This window comes from Argopecten irradians, chromosome 9, assembly GCF_041381155.1.
Source record: "Argopecten irradians isolate NY chromosome 9, Ai_NY, whole genome shotgun sequence".
Lineage (NCBI taxonomy): Eukaryota > Metazoa > Mollusca > Bivalvia > Pectinida > Pectinidae > Argopecten > Argopecten irradians.
Genome location: NC_091142.1, coordinates 3,948,183 through 3,969,771, shown reverse-complemented (window position 1 = coordinate 3,969,771; position 21,589 = coordinate 3,948,183). Strand labels below are relative to the sequence as shown.

Below are 21,589 nucleotides of genomic sequence, written 5' to 3'. Positions count from 1 at the left end.
TTTGAGTTTCTTGATATCACAACAGCAACTGAAGAAAGAGACAATACTTACATTCCATCAAACGACCTCATATGGGGATCACAGACTACATAACAGTATTTCCCCTGCCAAATATGGTCATCTGTCCCTGATCATACAAATGACGCTCAGTGTTCAATTAGACATTTCAGAGCAATCATTTCTTATCGGCTTCTCTTTTATCTTTTTATCATTTTTTAGCTTCCAAAGTCAATATATAAAATAGAAAATTCCATATAGTATCAAATATTTGAATATAGTCATTACCATATTAAAATTGAATATTACTAACCTGGACAGAGTCTGATGTTACATGTTCCACAGAACTGATGATGGGAACTAGATGCTTCTATATGGAAAGAGAAACTGCAGCGTAAGTCAGACCATATATCCCCTTCATGCTTTCCACAGAAACTAATTCGAATGAGTAAGATTGTGGACGTCCATATATCACTGTCAGTAGCTGTTGTCAATCCCTGTGTATTTTCTATAGCATCCAGCCCACGGTGTTGTATAGTGTTGCTGTGGCAGACGTCCTCTGTCGATGTTTTTATTATAGAGAGTTTAAGTTTACAGTCGCCGGTACTCACGGCCAATGACGAACTAAGGGTACATCCAAAAGGAACAGTCTGTTCAAAGTATACTGTACTGCTTTGGCCACGTTCAATAGAGATCGACTGATTCAGTAACTACAAAAATAGAAATATACCGTTCGTCAAAGTAAACAAAATATCAAATGTCCTTGGGGACTAACCAATAGTGCGAAGGAAGGTACTACACATTTTTGCATGTTAATTCAAACTATGAAACGCCAACATAATTGTGGAATGCGTGTTGTGTCTGACATATATATGCTGTGTATAATTACCTTTATTCCTGCATAGAATCCCTCGCTGGTTCCTAAAGACCCAGTTTTGTCCTATTACTAGATATTCTTCCCAACAGTACATGAAATCTGAGAGAGATTAAAAACAATTATATTAATTTTAGATAACATTGCATTTAAGATATACTTATACTGGAAATACACTTAGAACAATATATATTAAATATACAAATGATAATTACATATTTTATTTGCTGAAAAAAATGAACCACCGGTTTTTAAACCTTCTACTTAAAAAAAACTTTGCAAACCTCCTACAATTCAATATTCTTCCTATCGTAAGTAAAATATTTTCTAACAATTATTTCTTTTTTTCAGTTTATAAAAACCTGTCATGTAAGTCGGGGAGATCTGTTAGATACTGTTGTTTAGAAAGTGTAGCAGTATTCTAATTATATGTATCTGGATAAAGATTTAGCATTTTCACTGAATTTATATACATGTCTAGTGTTAGTAGTCAATAGAGGCACGCCCTAGTAAGTGCCCGGTAGAAAGATTCCCAGTGCTGCTGTACTTACAAATGATACGTGATTCGGCTCCAAGTTCATGAAATTGTCTTTAGTTAAGTCTTAGCCAATCACAGCTTGCGTTACAAAAGGTTACGATATTTTCGAATGGCTGATCAAAAACTGAAGTCTAAGACTGTTTAATGATACGGGGACATGGTCTAATAGTGAGAGGGGTTGGACATAAGATATTGCAAGACAAAAAGATAATTATTATTTATATTATAGTACACATGATTTTAAGTTACCGTTATTCCGGCTTTGAAACCAAACTTTGACATGAGAGTGTCCTCTGTGACGGAAGCCTCCGCGGTGTCGTAAACCATCAGCTCGGTTCCAAAGTTAACATAGCTTCCGTCCACGTAAAAATAGATTACGTAGAAATAGGCGTTGTTTTTCGTATCTTTCGAAATCGCAAATGAAGCGAAGGAAAAGGTCTTACTTCAAATTCATTTTCATCGTGAGGCATCAGGCTATTGTTTCCATTGGAGGTCAAGCTTGACTTTGACATTGGCTGGTTGATAGCATGGAGGGGAATCTGTTATAATGGAAACACCGTATACTTATTATATAATTAAGATTAGTATTAATGACTGTAAGACAGAATTTCAGGCCAGTTAAGTTAAAAACTTACCCTTTCAGCCACGTCATACGGCCATGTCATAATAGCATAAGACACATGCATATTTGTAAAATCACTATCATTACGTCACATACAGTTTTTGACGTCATAATGTTTTAGATAGAGACGAAACTTAAGGTATTAAGAGTTTCTGATAAATATAAATCTTACACTCGTTTCCATACCGAACTCGTTAAATAGCTTGATATGCACGAACCTTTATGAAATTATATAGAACTCCTTTGATAAATTCAATTTCACATAGCCATTTATGTAAGATTATCCAGGTATATAACACATATAGATATTATACAATAAGTATAATTTATGTATAAAACAATACTGACTTATAGGTAATATATAAGTCTAGGATAATTAAACATGAACGTGAACAATATTAAGGTAAAACTTTGTAGAATGAAAAAACATTTCTATAAGGTATGTGTTTTGTTTCCATTTGTTCTTTTTCAGAGAATTTGAATGATATTTGGTGTGTGAATAGCAATAACATATTTCGGAAGATGGGACGCTGATTTCAGGTATTTGTCAAGATGGCCGTCATCATTATACATTTCAAGTAAAACGGGGATCATGAAAAAAAAACAATAAGACCGATTGGTATGTAGATATTGATCGACAATTAGCAATGGTTATAGGAAGTGAACCAATAACTATCTAATGCAATAAGACGCAGATAATGAGACATGCGAAGAGAGATCCAGTGGACCGCTAATATAGCAATAATTATGACGTCAGAGGACAGGTCTACTGTTTCTTTGTCGCTTATAACACAATCTGTTAACCAACAACATAAATAAAAAATAAGATGTGTGTGTAAAATTGAATACAAAATGTGTACAAGAGATATAATTCAAAGATGTTCCACGCTGAAAAATAGTATGTTTTTCTCAATAAAAAAAACAGGAGAAATAGTTACTTACTTTAAAATCTATACTTTACGACCATTGAATAGTTTGAGCTTCTAATGTTACTTCGAAATTTAATTATCAAAAATAATCAATACGTACAGAAAAAAATCCCGTTGCGTTATGTCCCATATGGAATGAAGTACTGGTTGCGCGTGCACCAAAAACAAAACAAGTATAATATTTTATATGAAATAATCACCAATTATTTTTCAAATGATCAGTATCGTTTTTACTCTGTCAGCGGTGGAACATCTTTTAATGAAAAGTGGTGATTTTATACTTAAAACCAAAGACACATTACGAAACAACTGTCCATTTTCCAAATAGCAAAGTATACACTATATGACCTTTTGTTGTTGTGTAACCTTTACATGAATCCCTTACCTTCTTTAGTAGAATTTGACCACATGTAAAGGTTCTCTCTAGGTTTACATTCTAAACATAAAGCGTCCTCTTTGTAAGATCCTTCTGGGTAGCAGGTTCCGTTAATGAGACAAAATCCGTCCTAAAGATAAGAAAACAATAGCACATCAAGCTGAATTAACATAAAAATATACGAAAACTTTAATCAAACAAAAAGCGAGATAACCTTTGATACGAAAATAAGGAAATCTGATAAGGATATATACCGAAATTTACATCTTCTACAGAATCATATCTTTGCTATTAAAGGGGGCATAACTCATGACCATAATTAGATTGAATGTTGCATGGCGTTCGTTTATTGGTTTAAAAAGAAACTGTGGTGATATAATTATTAATACAATATCACCAGGAATAAAACAAATATCCAATTGTATTTCATAAAGGGAAAACAATTTGTTTTTGTTTGGACAAAACTCTTCCAATATCTATTGTCTATCCAATATAATAGAACATCAGTTATACTGCTTTCATTTGTATTTGTAACCCTTACAACGATATACAAACCTTGATGTAAAATGTGATTACTCCAGAACTATTAACATGATACTGACATGCTGTATCAATCACGACGAAATTGATTGCGTCGCTAAATCCATATCCGTCCACAGCAACAGACACGTTGTACTCGATCCTAAGTCGATCGGTTGGAGTGTCTATTACAGGTAGTTCACATATAATGGCAAACAAGGTATTTAAATCCGCTGTTACATTCAACACTTCAAGTGTATGACTTATATCTCCGACTAACGTCTGTAAATACAACACGAATATAGTGGATATGTGACATATTTACAATGAAGAGTGAAGCCAAGCAAAATGTCAAAAGAAACTGTTTTAACCATATTGTCATCTGCAGTGTAAGACAGTACGATTTGATAAATCTATATCAGTAGTTAAAAAACGACTTTTGCAGTTTTATGCTACGTTTGAAGTTGTATGTTGTTTTTTTTTAGGCTTTTCTTTACTTTTAATGACAATGACGTTTTTCACAGTCACTAGTATCACTTCTTCTCGGTAAGCAGCGACTGATAAATGCCGTTCTTAGTTGTGATACTAAAATTTCTACATATATAACTGATATACTTTCTGAACGTACCTGCTGCTACTACATATATCGCAAAAACAAATAAACTGAAATTTGAGATATTATCTTTTCATTTTTTTTCTTACGACACACTCGTAGATGCATATTGGAAACGGTTGTTCTAGTCAAATCGTAGTCTTTAAAGATGCTCCGCCGCCGACATAGCATAAATGATATTCATCATTTGAACAATAATTGGTGTTTAATCGTGTATATATATGTCTAATTAACACAAAAAACAATATAAAATAATTTATTTTGCCTTTGGTGCATGCGCAATCAGTACTTTATTCCATATAGGATATTAGTGGACACGGAATTTTTTCGGGACGCAATTAATTATTTTTCATATTTTTAACTTGAAGTAAAATTAGAAGCTGAAATTTTCAATGGTGGTAATGGTGTAAAGTAAGTAACTTTGTACCTGAAGAAAAATACTAAATCGTCTGCTCATGTTTTTGTGATAGTGAAAAAAATACCATTTGTCAGCGGTGGAGCATCTTTAAAGGTAATAGTATCTAAGTATACTTCATGCTCAATATAGAGGAAATAGAAACGGAACTACTGGTTTAATCCGTTGCCAGTATAGTGTAAGGGGAACGTTATTAAAGCATTATTTTTATCTGTACGTAATGCTTGACGATACTCACAACGTGTCCACTGAATTGACAAGTGATGTCGACATCAGAAGGAAATTCCAGTCCCTCTAACACTACGTAACTATAGCCGTCATCAATATCATAGAGATCACCACTCTCGGGCCAAGAATCTCGAGAGGTTTGCTGAGATCAAAGGAACAGTCGTCCGAGGCAAATCCCTCATGGCACATACATTTACCTGCTTTGAAGAACTATTTTTAGAAATCAAAAACATACCTATGTTTTGATTAATCAATTGCACAAGTGATCAGTTTAGCTCACCATACAGTATACAAGTCTATTTTATTTTATTTCCAAGTGGAAATTGCGTCTTTCTATATAACAGAGTTATTTCCCATGTGGTTAGGTATTTATTGTGACGTCATGTGGAATTGACGTTAGTTTGGCTCTCAAGATAATGACGTCACAATTAATACTTATCTGCAAGGGAGATGTTCATAGTATGCAAAGACGGAATATGTGTATGTGCGTATTCCTGTACCCACACAATGATCATAATTTTGTTGTTTTCTTTTTTTCTGCCAAATATATAGCATCCATAAATACACAGCTAGTGCAATCAAGTATCCATAAAATGTCAATTCTTCAATCTTATTATCACTAATGAAGCATACAAACTGTCTCAAATTTACATGAAACTAAATAGAGTAGAAACCAGTTATGATACTAGCATTTTAAGATATTGATCATAAATGATTATAATCAATACCATATATATCCATTGGATTGATAAAAAACGTCTTTATCATTTAATCCAATCATTTAACTGTTTCCCAACTGCTAAATAATTGATTCATTATGGCCAAACATTTCCAAACAAATGTGTGGAATATCAAATAATAAAATGACTCCATCATCAATGGGATTAATAGTTTTAATATGTTTAGGGAATGTCCTTACCGTTCGAGCAAGATCCACGTTCTGAGCAGCTCAGAGGGCAGGTATTATTCCTTATAATGTTACTTATTTCTGGGTTCTGTTCCTGTAGAGTTATATTCTTTTCCAACGTCTGTAGACACAAACTTTCACTTCTGTCTATGGCAAACTTGATCCAATTTTCGTCTCCAGTAAGCTTTTTAAATAAATGTAAAATTGGTCTTTCGATTGAAGCCATAGTTATTTTTCTAAATATGCCTATGTATATAGAATGTAATTTTTTATTGAGTTGTCACATTGTTGTATTCTCGAAACCTGTCCGATACAATAACGGAGTTTTATGGGCTCGTAGATGCAAGGCATTTCAAATTGTTATAAGGGAAATAAAATCAAATATGTGTAGTGTTTGTTTAATAAAGCAGGAGTTCGTCCACAGACCTTAACTGCACACTCAGGATTTTGAATGGCTTAGAATAAACATGCTAAATGTATGTATACAGTATAAGGTCTCACAGAACGTATTGTTGCAAGTTGGCCTTTGTGTAATCTAAAGCCAAGAATTACAAACTGAATTCAAGAGAGTAAAAAACATATCAGGACAGATACCAAATAAGTAGTGTTTTATTTTATTTCTTTTAAAGACTCAGATCCGTACCAAGAGATCCGCAGCACAGTTATATATCTCATCACTGACTGAATTGAATCCAATCTGAGAACAGGCTTCGTTTGTAACGGTATTTAGGGCTTCCGTACATAGCCGTATAGCTTCGGATTCATTAAACACTGCTGTCTGCAAAGACAATAACATTTTCCCCAATAACGAAATTGCATAGCATTACAAAACATTAAATATTTTACAAATCGACAAGGTATATTCATTCTGTATCTCATTATAAAGGAATGGTTCGGGCCCCTTTTGGCCCCCAAATTAGTCAAATTTTAAAACCTATTATTTTGTAATTAGGTTGATGAATTTCAAATATTTAGGACATCTTTGATGTCATTGATACACTGGTTACGTATTGTTGCTCATGCAGTTGTCATCTTAACTATCCGACATATGTATCAATGAAGCACGTTTTTAGATTTGGTCATGTTTTACCTATTTTTTGCTCTCAGGTTTTCATTATAGAAAAGAGAGGGCATTCTTGGACTATTTTAATTTCTCCTAAATACGTATCTTATCCTCATGAGACACTAAGTGTGCTCAAATATTTCTTAGTGAACAACTATCAAAATTTAGACGAAAAATAACCCAAATTTCACATTTCCTTAATCTATACTTATTTTCATTGGCTACTATCATGATGACATCTAGCTAGAGCGGTTAGGAGAGAAAATGACTGATCATATATGAATTATTTGAAATATAACAGCCTTATTTCGTAACACTCAGTCGATCATTTGATGTATTTTTTGTGATTGATTACATATCACTAAAGACATTTGACATATCTCACAAATTTAAGGAATAATCTATATGCTTTCTGAATAATCTATGTTACGAAAACATCACGGATACAAGTTAACACTCATCTTATATACTTACCTGGTTATTTATATCAGGATGTGGATAAGTGTTGGTATGAGTTTTTCTCCACAATGTTTGTTCAATGGTAGTACATTTCACTTGCTTCTCCGGATTAGAACATATGGCGTATTGTTTCGAGGAACACTGATGTTCCGTTGATGTCATTGGTACACGTCTCGTGTGACTGAGGGTAGGAAGGTAGAAAATCTGCATCGATGTCAGTGTTAAGTAGATTATCGGTTGGGTTTAGGCTGTAAAATTACAACGTACATTAAATTATTAAATTGAGTCATCTTTTTTAAATTATTATATTGTAGCTGCTGCTTATGCAAAAAAATGTTTGTTTTCTCCTTCCAAGATAAACATTTCTTAGTTTTGTTGCTGTTTTTTTTCTTTTTCTTTTGTTTGAAAAAAGGCAAACAAAGCAAGTACAACACGCTTAAAAAGAAGCAAGAAATAAAAACAAAGAAAAATACCATTATTTTGAAATAGAAATGTTATTTGGTGAGGTAATCTTCACGAACACAGCAGAAGTAGTTTCGATACACTAATTTCCAAAACAAATATCGATATCAGTCTCCCAATATTTGTGAACATTGGTATATAGCTTACAAGGTACACAAAAAACATGAAAACGCTTCCAAAATGCTTGGATACCATTGTAAGATAATTGATTGCTTACACTGTCGTAATAAAGGGAAAATAGGTACTAAAGTATAAATAGTTTATCATAGCATAATAACATTGTAAGCAATTTGGAAATGAGTGTCATTGAAACAAAATAGATCATTTCGATTGGTCGACAAAAAGAGGGAAACATGTGAAAATAAGTATTAAGCCATGCCTAATCATTCATGTTTGTTGAAAGCAGTTAAGGACCGGAGGGTGTTAAAGTAAGTCACCCAGAACTTTAAATTTACAAATATTTGTAACTCCGTGTTCTGTGAAGGCAAACTGTTTAGAAATAAACCTGACATATAGGAATTAATATGATTAGTTACTTGCCTATACGACTGCGTGAAAGTGTTTGGATGATAGTGATAACCTCCTCGACCTGGCACTGGTTCCTGACAAGGCAGACTACCACCTTTACTGACACAATCGTTCGCTATGTTTCCATCAAGGTCCCCGCAGAGACCAGATATTCTCTCCCTGTATTCATGGACTGTTGGTGTTATAGTGATGTCTATGAGGCTATAACGCATTCGCAACCAGATGCTGATGACTGAACCAGTCGGCAAATATATCTGAAATATGAAAAAAAAACATAACTAACAATCAATATGACATATCTATCCTCATTCATATTTTAGTATGTTAAATATTAAAACACAAATAAATGACTCCATAAACTACAAAATCGATGTATAGTCTATAACACAGTCATCATTTATAAAAGAAAGGGTATAATTGTGATTCAGAAATTTATTTGACGCCTTGTAAGCATATGGAATGAACCCTTCGCCCATCGCATTGTGCCCAGGAGCCTTTTACGGAACTATTACACAGTACCTCGAAACACAGGATCCAAAGCCATTGGTCTGTGGCATAGATAATTGAATGCGGCATTCAGATGATTAAATCAGGGCTTATTTTATATCCCAAACTTTATCATATGAACAATCAATTTCTAATATTCTCAAAAGTATACTTTAATGTAAAATTGACTGGAATCGTACAACTTTGCATGCGATAATTTTGATGCCATAACATTTCTACGGAAACGATACACGTACCTACTTTAACTTTGAAATTTCTAAAAGCGTCGTTTGATATAATTAACTGATTGCAATATAAGTTTTGGATTGCAAGAACCGTAAGTGGGTCATCCCTTTAATAAACATGATATTTCTAATAAATAAATGAAGCTGTTTTTAAATTGTTTAATAAAACATGTTATAAACTTTGATTATAGTTTCCGATCAACAAGTGAACCCTGGTGTACACCACCGGCGGATAACATTTATTACATAAAGCACGGGCTCTTGGGACCATTTGAATGTTCTAAACAATTGTATGTTCTAGTACTATAAAACCAAGTATAACCTTGTTTTCTCATATCAGTTCGTCATCAAAATTCAATGATCATTACAACAAGCCCTTTGGAAAGCCCCATATATAGCCAAACGCAAATATATTACAATTGTCAAGATAGAGAATAGGCTCCCTGTCATCATTTTCGTACATTTTCTATCCACATTATTATATATAGATTACTTATTTTAGTTTTAAGATATGATTTTTTTTCCACATAGTTCATAAATATATCTTAATGAAATATGAGTTTTTGAGAAGTGGTTTTTGGTGATAAATATTTGAAGTTAAGATTTTTGTTACTAAGAATTGCTTTGTACTTACTTCATAATTCGCGTTTGATTTTTCTACCACTGTCAGAACACCATCGAGACATGATTTATACCTAATATCACGATGCCCATTACACAGGTAGATTTGAAACACATCCCTTCCAGCAGCCACTACAACTCCACATGCGCAATATGGGGTTCGTCTGTTGCCATTACATGACGTGATTTCCGCTTGTACCTGTAAAACATGTTGAATATAATAAAACAAAAGTCATCAGAACAATAAACCCCGTATTAACTGCAAGAAAGACAATTTGGTTCCATTTTATAGAGAGCTTCACAATTTGGCTATTTCACATTAATGTTAACATTTATCTGAATCAGTGGTCATTAATCGAGAAGTTCTATTTTCCCTAACAATAAGATGAACATACTCGTATTGGAATATTTTCATGTTTGAAGAGCAGAAAGCTCCCACTGTATTGTAATTCGTAATGCCTGTAAAAGAAAAAAATAGCCATAATAAAATTGTTACTACAATAACACACAGTTAATAAAATAGTTAAAGATATTTATTGTTTCGTGACGAGTAGCAGTTATATTTATTTTGTGGATTGAGGAAATGGTATTTTCACGAGTGCGTGGAAAATAAGTGTTATTCAAGAAGAAACAATGAATATTATATTGATCACTTTTTTACTGCATCTCTATTTTAGGGCTAAACTAGTCCAACAGGTATCATATTATTTCAATTTGTCACGATTTTCCCGCTAAGTCATTAAAGATGAGAAATCTGAAAGGAAAAATGCATGTAACATTATATTCTTGACATTTAACAAAAGCTATTCCCACCAAAACGATTTTTCACTGTAAATGCTGTGTTATGATCGGACAATACTGGGTGAAAAATGTCAAAAGTAATATTTGCACTCAGGGAACCTTATTTTTCACAAATTGAAATAATTAAATTTCATATGTTACACTAATTTCTATTAGTTAGATCTTTGAGGTTATTTTTTCATAGAAAAAAGAATGGTACGTCACGTACTATGACGTCACAAATACAGAACGTGAGAAATTTATAAGCGGCATAGTCATTGGCCAAACTTAATTATCTGATAAGATATAAATGCCCAACAACTCGATTTGTTTTAATTGTAAAGGCAAATAAAATTTCGGAAATGTATGCTTCATTAGTACCCGAATGAGTTATCTGAATTAAATTATAAGCATTATTCTCAATATCTTTGGGGGTTATGAAGTCATAGACAAAAAAAAAAAACCGGACGAACACATTCTTATTCAAAAACTAATCGCGTCTATAAAGAATGTCCTTCCTTTTTTGTCTATGATGTCATAACCCCAAAAGATATTGATAATAATGCTTCAATATTCTATAGCCCACATGCAAATATTCATAACCTGATCATAATTGTATAATACGTAAATGCGGCTGCAAGACCAAGGCTTGACTCCAGGACCTCCTGAAATACCTAATGACCGATATTCTCCTTGTCTTATTCCGCTTCATATTCTTTATCGGGTTTTGTTCTTGGTTTTTAATTAGTCTGTGGCGTGCCTTCCATTATATTGTGTTGTAGTTTTATTTTAGATAGAGAATTCATATAAAGCATATTTAAGATTTATTGTTGTAAGCAATACATCAAGTGTCTATAATGTTAAGACTTACACAATACTGGAAATGGTCATTAAGGTCGGCATCCTTTAAATATATAGCATTTTTCAGCTTTTACTGCTTTTATATATCGTATATAAATTTCTTTGCAAATTATGAAAAATAAAAAAGCGCAGTGGAAGTACATGGTAAACAAAGAAAGGTTCATATCTTCTTTTGAATTTCTTGATATCACAACAATATTTGAAGAAAGAGACAATACTTACATTCCATCAAACGACCTCATATGGGGATCACAGACTACATAACAGTATTTCCCCTGCCAAATATGGTCATCTGTCCCTCCGTTCACGTTTACCTGGTATGAATCAAATATATCATACAGACGACGCTCAGTGTTCAATTAGACATTTCAGAGCAGTCATTTCTTATCGGCTGCTCTTTTATCTTTTTATTATCTTTTTTTAGCTTTTAAAGTCAATTTAAATAAAATAGAAAATTGCATATAGTATAAATATTTGAACATAGTCATTACCATTTATAAAATTGAATATTACAAACCTGAACAGAGTCTGATGTTACATCTTCCCAGAACTGATGATGGGAACTAGATGCTTCTATATGAAAGACGAACTGCAGCGTAGTCAGACCATATATTCCCTTCATACTTTCCACAGAAACTAACTCGAATGAGTAATTTTGTGGAGTCCATATATCACTGTCAGTAGATGTTGTCAATCCCTGTATTTCTATAGCATCCACCCCGCGGTGTTGTATAGTGTTGCTGTGGCAGACGTCCTCTGTCGACGTTTTTATTATATAGAGTTTAAGTTTACAGTCGCCGGTACTCACGGCCAATGGCGAACTAAGGGTACATCCAAAAGGAACAGTCTGTTCCAAGTACACTGTACTGCTTTGGCCACGTTCAATAGAGATCGACGGATTCAGTAACTACAAAATTACAAATATACCAAAATGGTATGTACGTCAAAATGTAAAAAAATATATATATATTAAATATCCTTTGACTAACCAACAATGCAAAGGGAGGTCTAAACTATGAAAAGCTGATGTGATTGTGAAAAGGATTGTGTCTTACAAGACTATGTATCTGTACCTTTATCCCTGCGTAGAATCCCTCGCTAGTTCCTATAGACCCAGTTTGTCCATTACTAGATACTCTTGCCCCAACACTACATGAAATCTAAGAGAGAGTGAAACATCACAATTATAGTAATTTCAGATAGCAAAGCAATTATATAATACTAACGGGAACTACACTATGAACAATGTATATCAAACATTACTAATACGTATTTTATTTGCTGGAAAAAAGAATGACAGCCGGTTATTTATTAAACGTTCTACTTAAAAACTTTGTAAACCGCCTGCTTTTTCAATTTATAAAGCCCGCGATGTAAGTCAATGAGATAATGTTAGATACTGTAGTTAGAAAGTGTAGCAGTATTCTAATTACATATATCTTGATAAAGTTGTAGTGTTTTCACTGAACTATATATATTTGTATCTAGCGTAGTTATCTATAGAGACAAGCCCCAGTATATGGTCGATAGAAACATCCCAAGTGCTGTTGTACTTACAAAAAATACGAATTCGGCTCCAAGATCATAAAACAGTCTTAAATCTAAAACCATCTAAAGTTTAGACTTAGCGAATCACAGATGATGTTACAAAATGTTACGTCATTTTTGTATGGTTAAGCAAAAACTTAAGTCTAGGACTGTTGTATGATACTGGAACATGGTCTAATAGTGAGAGGAGTTGGCCATAAGATATTGCCAGAATAAAGAGAATGATTATTTATATTATTGAATTGCAGAATTTTAAGTTACCGTTACTCCGGCTTTGTAACCAAACTTTAACATGAGAGTGTCCTCTGTGACGGAAGCCTCCGCCGTGTCGTAAACCATCAGCTCGGTTCCAAAGTTAACATAGCTTCCGTCCACGTAAAAATAGATTACGTAGAAATAGGCGTTGTTTTCGTATCTTTTGAAATCGCAAATGAAACGAAGGAAATGTTTTACTTTGAAACCATTTTCATTGTGAGGCATCAGGCTATTGTTCCATTGGAGGTCAAACTTGACTTTGACACTGGTTGGTCGATAGCATGGAGCGGGGTCTGTTATAATGGAAACACCGTATACGTATTACATATTTAAGATATTATGAATTATTAGACAGAATCTCCGGCCAGTTAAGATAAAAACTGACCCGTTCAGCCATGTCATACAGCCAGTCACAATAGAACATGCATATATGAAAGATCACTATCATTACGTCACATGTTATTTTGACGTTATAATGTTTTTACGACGTCTCATGGTTATCGCATTTCTACCATTTTACATAGAGACGAAAATTAATGTTTTACATGAAAATATGTTTTTGTAAATTTAAAGTTATTTAATATAATCTTACAAAATTATCGAACTCGTTAAATAGTTGGGTATGACATGAAACTTGTTAAAAGATGCTCCACCGCTGACAAATAGTATTTTTTCACTATCAAAAACAGGAGTAGACGATTTAGTATTTTTCTTCAGTTACAAAAATTACTTACTTTACACCATTACCACCAGTGAAAAATTTGACCTTCTAATTTTACTTTAAGTTAAAAATATAACAAATACTTAATTGCATCTCGAAAAAATTCCGTGTGCTATATCCCATATGGAATGAAGTACTGATTGCGCATGCACAAAGGCAAAATAAATTGTTTTATATTATTTTTTGTGTTTAATTAGATATATACATACACGTTTAAACACAAATTATTGTTCAATTGATGAATATCATCTAAGCTCTGTCGGCGGTGGAGCATTTTTAATAAAGTCCATATCACCTAATCACTTATGTAAGATCATCCATGTATGAAACAGCCTATTAAAATTATAATGACCTATGGTAATGCATTAGTCTAGGATACATAAACACGAATGTAAACAATATGGAAGTTCAACTTTGTAGAATGAAAACATTTCTATAAGATATGTTTGTTTTTTTGTTTTGTTTCTATTTTAAAGAATTTGAATGATATTTGGTGTGTAAATAGCAATGTTATTTCGGAAGATGGGACGCAAATATCAAGTGTTTATCAAGATGGCCGTCATCATTATACATCCAAATAGAACGGAGATCATGAAAAAAACAATAAGACGATTGGTATGTAGATATTGATCTACAATTATCTATGGTTATAGAAAGTGAACAATAAGCAATTTAACAACCTTTTTTAAGGCTATCGGTATCCTTGTAGGCAAAAATAAATTATACGATTATTAAAGATGCTCCACCGCTGACAAATGGTATTTTTTCACTATTAAAAACAGGATCAGACGATTTAGTATTTTTCTTCAGTTACAAAAATTACTTACTTTACACCATTACCACCAGTGAAAAATTTGACCTTCTTATTTTACTTCAAGTTAAAAATATAGAAAATAATTAATTGCATCCCGAAAAAAATTTGTGCCACTATATCCTATATGGAATGAAGTACTGATTGCGCATGCACCAAAGGCGAAGTAAATTATTTTATATTATTTTTTGTGTTAATTTTTATACAAATATAGCATTCTGATGAGGTCGATACATGGTTATGTTGACCAAAGAAAAAATATTGACCGAGGACGTAGTCCGAGGTCGATATTTTTTCTGTGGTCGATATAACCATGTATTGATCGAAATGAAAATGCTATAATTGTTTTATTATTTGTCTGGATTTTTTACATTTTGAAATTATTGTGTTACCAAGGATTTATAAGTCTCATATACGTCCTTGGTGAAATTAAATAAGCACGCATTGTAAATTCTGCTTCGTGAAGACAGTCACAATCTTATAATTTTGTAACAAGTTTATTAAAAAAAATATAAAAACAGTATCGATTGATGGACTTCACGCTTTTATTACATGCATTCGGTGCATGCGTACAAGTACTCCATTATACCTGTAGCTCCATGTCGGACACAGTCAATTAAATGTATTGTTTGTTCTCCGTTGAAATAATCCACTTCGACGCCAAACATATATTAAAAGATTCAGATTGACATGAAGATAAATCTCTTATGCTTAGTACTCCATTCCGTAAAACAAAAATCGTAAACATACAGTAGGATTAGCCTAGGCCTAATATTGTTACTAGTCTAGGTAGAATTTTTAAAAGAAATATCTAACGTATTCACTATTCAATGACTCCAGATGCTTAATGAATGTTATTCGATTATTTCCTTTTCTCCTACCGTATTTATGTTGAAAATTTAAAAGTTTAAACTGTAGTCACAAGCTGGAAGTCATCATCATCTTTGATAGAAACCGAAACAATCAACGTCTTCTGTCACATTTTGTGGTTACGCTTCAAACTCAGGTCATCAAAGCGTTTGTTTCAAAGCGCCAGGAACACGACGCGTTTTCGTGGCGTAGATGATAACGTTATCTAAAACTAACCATGCAATATACTTTTTCTATAAAATACTTCCGGAAAAATCGTGCAAGATAGTTTTTTATCGGTGATCACGTGGTGTGTTTTTGACAAATGAGAAGTGACAGAAAATCCAGAAAAATAATAAACACATATATACACGATTAAACACCAATTATTGTTTAAATAATGAATATCATTTATGCTCTGTCGGAGGTGGAGCATCTTTAAACGTTTGGTTTATGCAGATATGTGTATTTATCTTGGTCTATAAATATTTATGTTAAATGTCAATTTGTTTTTGTGTGAATCCCGCTCCACTACGTAACGATGCTGTGCGATACAATACAAAGCAAATTATAATGTCTCCTCTTTCGGGGTTACCTCAGCATGATCCCTGGTCTAGACTAGGAACATCTCGGTACATACTAGTAGCCGTGTATATTTTCGAAAAATGCGATTACAATGACTATTTCATAGGCGTCACGCTGATTGGTTGAATGTTTTAACAAAGAATAAAGTATTTCCGTATGCAATTCTACTTTATCAATGCATAATGCAGATACATTTTTAAGACTATTTAATAAAAGTGAAAACGTACCAGTTGAATTTGCTGGAATATCTGTGAAAGAAGTTAAAAAAAAACGACGGTAAAACTTTAGCATATTATCTCCACAACATAAAAATATATTCAAATTTAACCTTATATTTGTTTACTTAAGATAACCTCATTAATAATCAAAATCATGTTGGAACTCTTTTGTCTATGAAATCATTACGCAGGTCATTTCAGCCAATCAAAACCGACGTTACAAATGGTGACGCTTTTTTCCTTTCTAGGCTAATAAAGTAAATGTTTAAACTAACAAGCAAATTTATTTTCAATTAATTGTTAATTTAACTGCATAAAGAACTTATTAAGTCATCATATTATGGAAAATACATTAGCCTACCTTGTGGTGTAAACAATTTGGAACGAGCATCTGTGTTTAATTCGCAGTCACGGAGGAAATGGTATGTTTGGTTTCCATCAGAAAGGACAATCTAGTAAATAAAATTGGACCTTCATTGAAAAATTATTAAATCTGATAGTTACTAAAAATGCATTAAAACGTTAAATGAAAACTGTTTAATATTTCGGCAAATACTTACATAACTCATCCATTTTATTTTCTATCTCACCTTCCGTATATTGATTCTGGAATCAGGGATAACGGAGCAGTTGGAGATGAAGTGACAAACCATGGATACGACGACATAGTTTATTTTCCCTAAATTAAGGCTAAAAGACAATGTTCTTTCTTTATTCTGTACGACGGAGTCACTGGTAATGTATGCAGAGGTGTGTGCGCCATCGATATGAAGAATGATTCTTATAGAAGGATAACCATGTAACTCGCCATATTGTATGGTCACTGTCCAGTCAACACCTGTATTGAAAGATAACAACACTTAGAGAACCATATTGTATATCAATGACGATTCAATGTCATAAATACTAATGGTATGTTGTAAGTAACTTTAAGTCAATCCAGTTGAATTAAGCGCTAGTTTACAAATTGGCAATATATTTAAATTTCTCAAATAAATGAACCTCGATAAGGAAATAATCCGCGAATAAGATAACGCTCATTTTTCAACCCCCTCTGTTGATATACTTCTTTTGTATTCAATCAAATATTTAATTATTTGTTCATTTCTTACACATATACTACAGGCTACTGTACTAAGTTAATATTCACAAAGACCTCGTATCTAATAGCAGTGAGTATTACATAAATAAAAGATTTATGCGACAAACGAAATTTGAGCGGACATACGCGGAGCCCAATCCTCAAGCTCTAGTAGATCCACTTCATATTTACGGTTGCGCAGGCCTTCATTTAAACATCAATTATCATAGTATTTTTTCTCTCGTAAAACACGTTTTCGCATATAAGCTTCTTAATAACTTGCTTTAACATATTTTGATATCATGAAAGCTAGCAACTGATCATTTACGACCTATTGACAAAATTCGACATTAACTCCACGCTTACTTACATAAAGTTGTTTGCACACCGCACAAGAGCAGAAAAATAAGTTTCGATAAATCCATTTCCATCAATGTATCGTTATACCTGTAACGATAGTGTGAAACAATCATATAGTATTACATCTTCAAACTTTGAAGTGCATTTTCTTACGTTACTTTAAAACTTTTAACACTAGCAGTGTTGCAGTACATATTACTGAAAACTTCAGTCAACACAAGCCAATCATAAGTACGTGGATTATAGTGTATTTCAGCATTTTCGATATCATTTAAGGTGTTTAAAAATAAATTTTAGCATTTGTATTCTACTCCAATGTTCAATGGTCTACAGCCGCTAAAAAGATTGCATACCAATGACAAATTAATACATTATTGTCGCACACCCATGTTGCCAGCACGTATACGTACATGTATTAATATTAACACAAAGTATCAGTTGCACGTTACGGTATTGTTTTATTTTTTTATCATTTACCTTGCACACTTCATCGATGTATATACGATGTTTGTTTCATTCCGACACATATACAATATTAGTGTATAGCAGACACGTGTGTTAACTTACTAATCTATTTCCGGCAGAAGTATGTGCACGTACGAGCTAGCGTGCATGTTTCTCCTGTCCACGTTTGCTATCTTCAGCTTTCTCTGTTCTGTTGATGGCGAATGTTTACCGCTTTTGAACATAAAATTATTGTTTATCGGTACTTTTAATGTTTGTAATTGCGAGAAGTGTAAGTTTGAGGATAAATAATAATTTGCATAACTAGTTATAGTCCCTTTAACATGTCGGTTGTATTTCGTGCATAACGATGAGGGAGATTAAAGATTAATAGAATCTTACATGGGTCTGTGAAGTGGACAGAGATATCTTAACCCGAGAGATGGTTGAGATATCCTGTCCACTTCACAGACCCTTGTTTGATTCCTTTTCTCCCATACTTAGTAAAAAAATAATGAAATTCCACTTGGTATCCAGCTTTTTGCATCGCGCCATTATCGCAGGAACGTTGTTATGCGTCAAAATTGATGACGTCATCTACAATGTGCGCCGCAGTTACTCTGCATGTATTGATGACGTCATGTTATTGTCTAGCGCGTGTGAGCTGTCTTACACCCCTCCTGTGTAAGATAGATATATCTTTTCCCTAGCAACCATGGGATATCCCTGTGAGGTATGGGCGGAAATAATCTTTAGCGATACATATTGTCCAGATTTTTTTTTTGTGGTTGAGCTTTATTTATAGATGTGCATACGAATTAAATATAATGATATGTTAAAAATAGTAATTTGAAAATAGTATATAAAATATCTATGGTTGTGTGTAAAATGAATCTCCTCCAGTGTGGGGACACTTCGTGTTATGTTATATTGTGATATTTAACAAAAATAGATTTGAAACTAAAACAAAAAGATACTAGACTTACCTTCCTTCTAAACCAACAGAGATTCGTTGTAATCTCGGGCGAGAGATCCCATATCTTCGTGCGTCTGAATTCCAAGGGGTATGTGGTTTGCGATTTGGAATATATATATCTATACCAGTTATAACCAGATTGGTTGGCACTGTTTACAAAACACCGATTGTATACGTACTCATTTGATCAGTTAGTCAATGTTATAAACTAGGAAGTATAATCTGGGGTTGGACTCGGTATCCACACGACACGGTACATAAGTATATAATATGCCTAAATATTTAAAGCTATAGTTAGGGCAGTTGTTTGCGGCAAATCAACTGTTAAACGGTTGTCCGCTGCTGTTTGACCAACAGAGCAGAACCCATGTTGTACAGTGAATGACAGTTAAGCCATCAACGTTATAACACATTATAGTTCAGCTTTGGAACAAAATGTGTAATGTCTTGTCCGTCTGAAGTATCAACGACAAAAGATATACGAATTCGCTACATTATCGACCTGTATCATAAAGAGTAAGAATATTGACCGAGTCTAAGTAAAACTGCAATTTTTTTTCGTGATGGATAGAAAGTATGGAGAGGCCGCGGTGATAGTGGTTTAGATGTCTCGACAAGCCCCTCATCTCTGGGTCGCGAGTTCAAATTCAAGTGGGAGAGTTGCAAGGTAATGACCGCTGGTCTGGTTTTTTTCTCTTGCTACAACATAGCATGTCCTCACATGACCCTTGCTGTTGTTAGGACGTAAAACTAACTAAAACTAACCTCACTTAGAGAAACATATAAAAATGATACAACTTTCTTTACTTTATATCTAGGAACTTAACGTATCAATAGCATCAAGGACGTACTCAGCATTAAGACATCTTCAATCGATTCATCCTCTTGGGGTGAGGAGTGATATATATTGTCCTGCATTAAGTGCGTAAAATCATTTTTAAACCAAGGCTAGAAATATGACGTCTTCCCTAAGGCTTCTTTTGAAATCAAAATATAAATAGGAAACGATTTTGTTTTCGGGATAAGCGAAAAAGCACGATCTCCGACATAAAATGTATTATTTGGTTCTTCCTAATACTCAGTGAATTAATTACAAATGTTCTAATATAACATAATTATACAAACTTCCGATTACATTATATTTCAGAGCTGTGTAACATGAAATGGCTTTGTTGAACTTTCTGGTGTATTTTAAGATGAAAATAATAGACAAGCAAAAATTATCGATAGCCGCGTTTAGGCATTTAATTTAGTATTATAGCAACTACAGACGTTATATTTTTCAACCAACAGTATATATGTGTGTATGTATTTTGTTCAATGTTTTAAATGTAATGATATCTATTGAACTAGGACCTGTCATCTTTTGATAGCATGATGTGTATTTGTTCATACATAAAGTTGCTTGGTTTATTGTGACTCTAAATTTGTAGAAGATATACCCTGAGAATTAATAAAAAAAACAGTACGATTTTCTCGTGTTTTTGTACCATCACCATGTTGGATAATGAACTTAAAACCGGATTCAACATGACATGTTTGTCTCCTGGCGATTATCTGAAGGCACATATTAACTTTGATGTTATGATTTCTTGTGATGTTATTACACTTTTGCACAGCGATATTGATTGCATAGTGGTATGGCACGACGTTTTTATGTTAACCATGCTTTTATGGAGCAATTCCTCTAAGAATATATTCTATGGGGCGCGTTATTCTTAGAGGAATTGCTCCATACAAGCATGGTTAACATAAAAACGAAATCCAATCCCTATATTTACACTGACACGACTTTTTATTTATATTTTATGCAATAAAATCGTCATTTGAAAGTGACGTAATTATTCAATAAAAGTCGGTCAAAAGTGGGAGGAGCTTACTCAATTGAACAGCGAATGATGACGCTTCACGTAAGGTAGAATTATTCATCCGCGACGACAAAAAAAGTTCAATATTTTAGTGTAAAATAAACATGACAAACAAAGTAAATTTCATAGATAATTTTATTTAATCAGATCAGAACTTTAAATATATATTCAATTTTGCTAAAAGTTAATATATAGCGTAATAACATAAAGAATTTGTACACGGCCACATGTGTGAACTCGGTGACCGTTATTGTGCAGCGAGGCGAAGCTGACGCACGCTTACACACTGGAGTTTGCCGAAGTTGTCGGACACCGATTTTCAAGTAACTCAATGTGTTTGTATTGTCGTC

At 33.3% G+C, this 21,589-nt stretch overlaps 2 protein-coding genes and 1 long non-coding RNA gene across 5 annotated transcripts in view; all 3 read right to left on the bottom strand.

Annotated features, from left to right (window-relative positions):
- The window catches only part of LOC138331117 (von Willebrand factor D and EGF domain-containing protein-like), a 43,843-nt gene extending 35,160 nt beyond the window's left edge, over window positions 1-8,683 (bottom strand). For all 3 annotated transcript variants that reach the window (XM_069278580.1, XM_069278581.1, XM_069278579.1), the window contains exons 1-2: window positions 8,543-8,683; window positions 7,556-7,788 (exon numbers count right to left, since the gene is read on the bottom strand). In XM_069278580.1, the coding sequence (XP_069134681.1) occupies window positions 7,556-7,750 (195 nt within the window). In that variant the 5' untranslated portion in view covers window positions 7,751-7,788; window positions 8,543-8,683. The remainder of the gene's footprint in view (window positions 1-7,555; window positions 7,789-8,542) is intronic.
- Window positions 1,844-5,928, bottom strand: LOC138331132 (uncharacterized). The gene is made up of 4 exons (XR_011209666.1): window positions 5,122-5,928; window positions 3,892-4,137; window positions 3,346-3,466; window positions 1,844-1,948 (listed from the first exon to the last, which is right to left on the bottom strand). It is a non-coding gene; the product is annotated as an uncharacterized lncRNA (long non-coding RNA).
- Window positions 8,589-19,609, bottom strand: LOC138331122 (von Willebrand factor D and EGF domain-containing protein-like). The gene is made up of 12 exons (XM_069278587.1): window positions 19,382-19,609; window positions 17,962-18,038; window positions 17,101-17,348; window positions 16,872-16,962; window positions 16,520-16,540; window positions 13,333-13,619; window positions 12,597-12,683; window positions 12,041-12,430; window positions 11,746-11,837; window positions 10,278-10,341; window positions 9,957-10,081; window positions 8,589-8,784 (listed from the first exon to the last, which is right to left on the bottom strand). Exons 2-12 carry the CDS (start codon window positions 18,020-18,022, stop codon window positions 8,724-8,726), a joined length of 1,527 nt encoding a protein of 508 aa, XP_069134688.1. The 5' UTR covers window positions 18,023-18,038; window positions 19,382-19,609; the 3' UTR covers window positions 8,589-8,723.
- Between the last annotated feature and the right edge of the window lie 1,980 nt (window positions 19,610-21,589).

Bases quoted from the DNA above. Each gene is read 5' to 3' on its own strand.
- LOC138331122 (XM_069278587.1), bottom strand. From the start codon at position 18,022: ATGGAAATGGATTTATCGAAACTTATTTTTCTGCTCTTGTGCGGTGTG. The intron at 17,349-17,961 runs GTAAGTAAGCGT...CTTTCAATACAG, and splicing joins CGGTGTGCAAACAACTTTAT to GTGTTGACTGGACAGTGACC. The intron at 16,541-16,871 runs GTAGGCTAATGT...CTTCTTTCACAG, and splicing joins CAAATTGTTTACACCACAAG to ATATTCCAGCAAATTCAACT.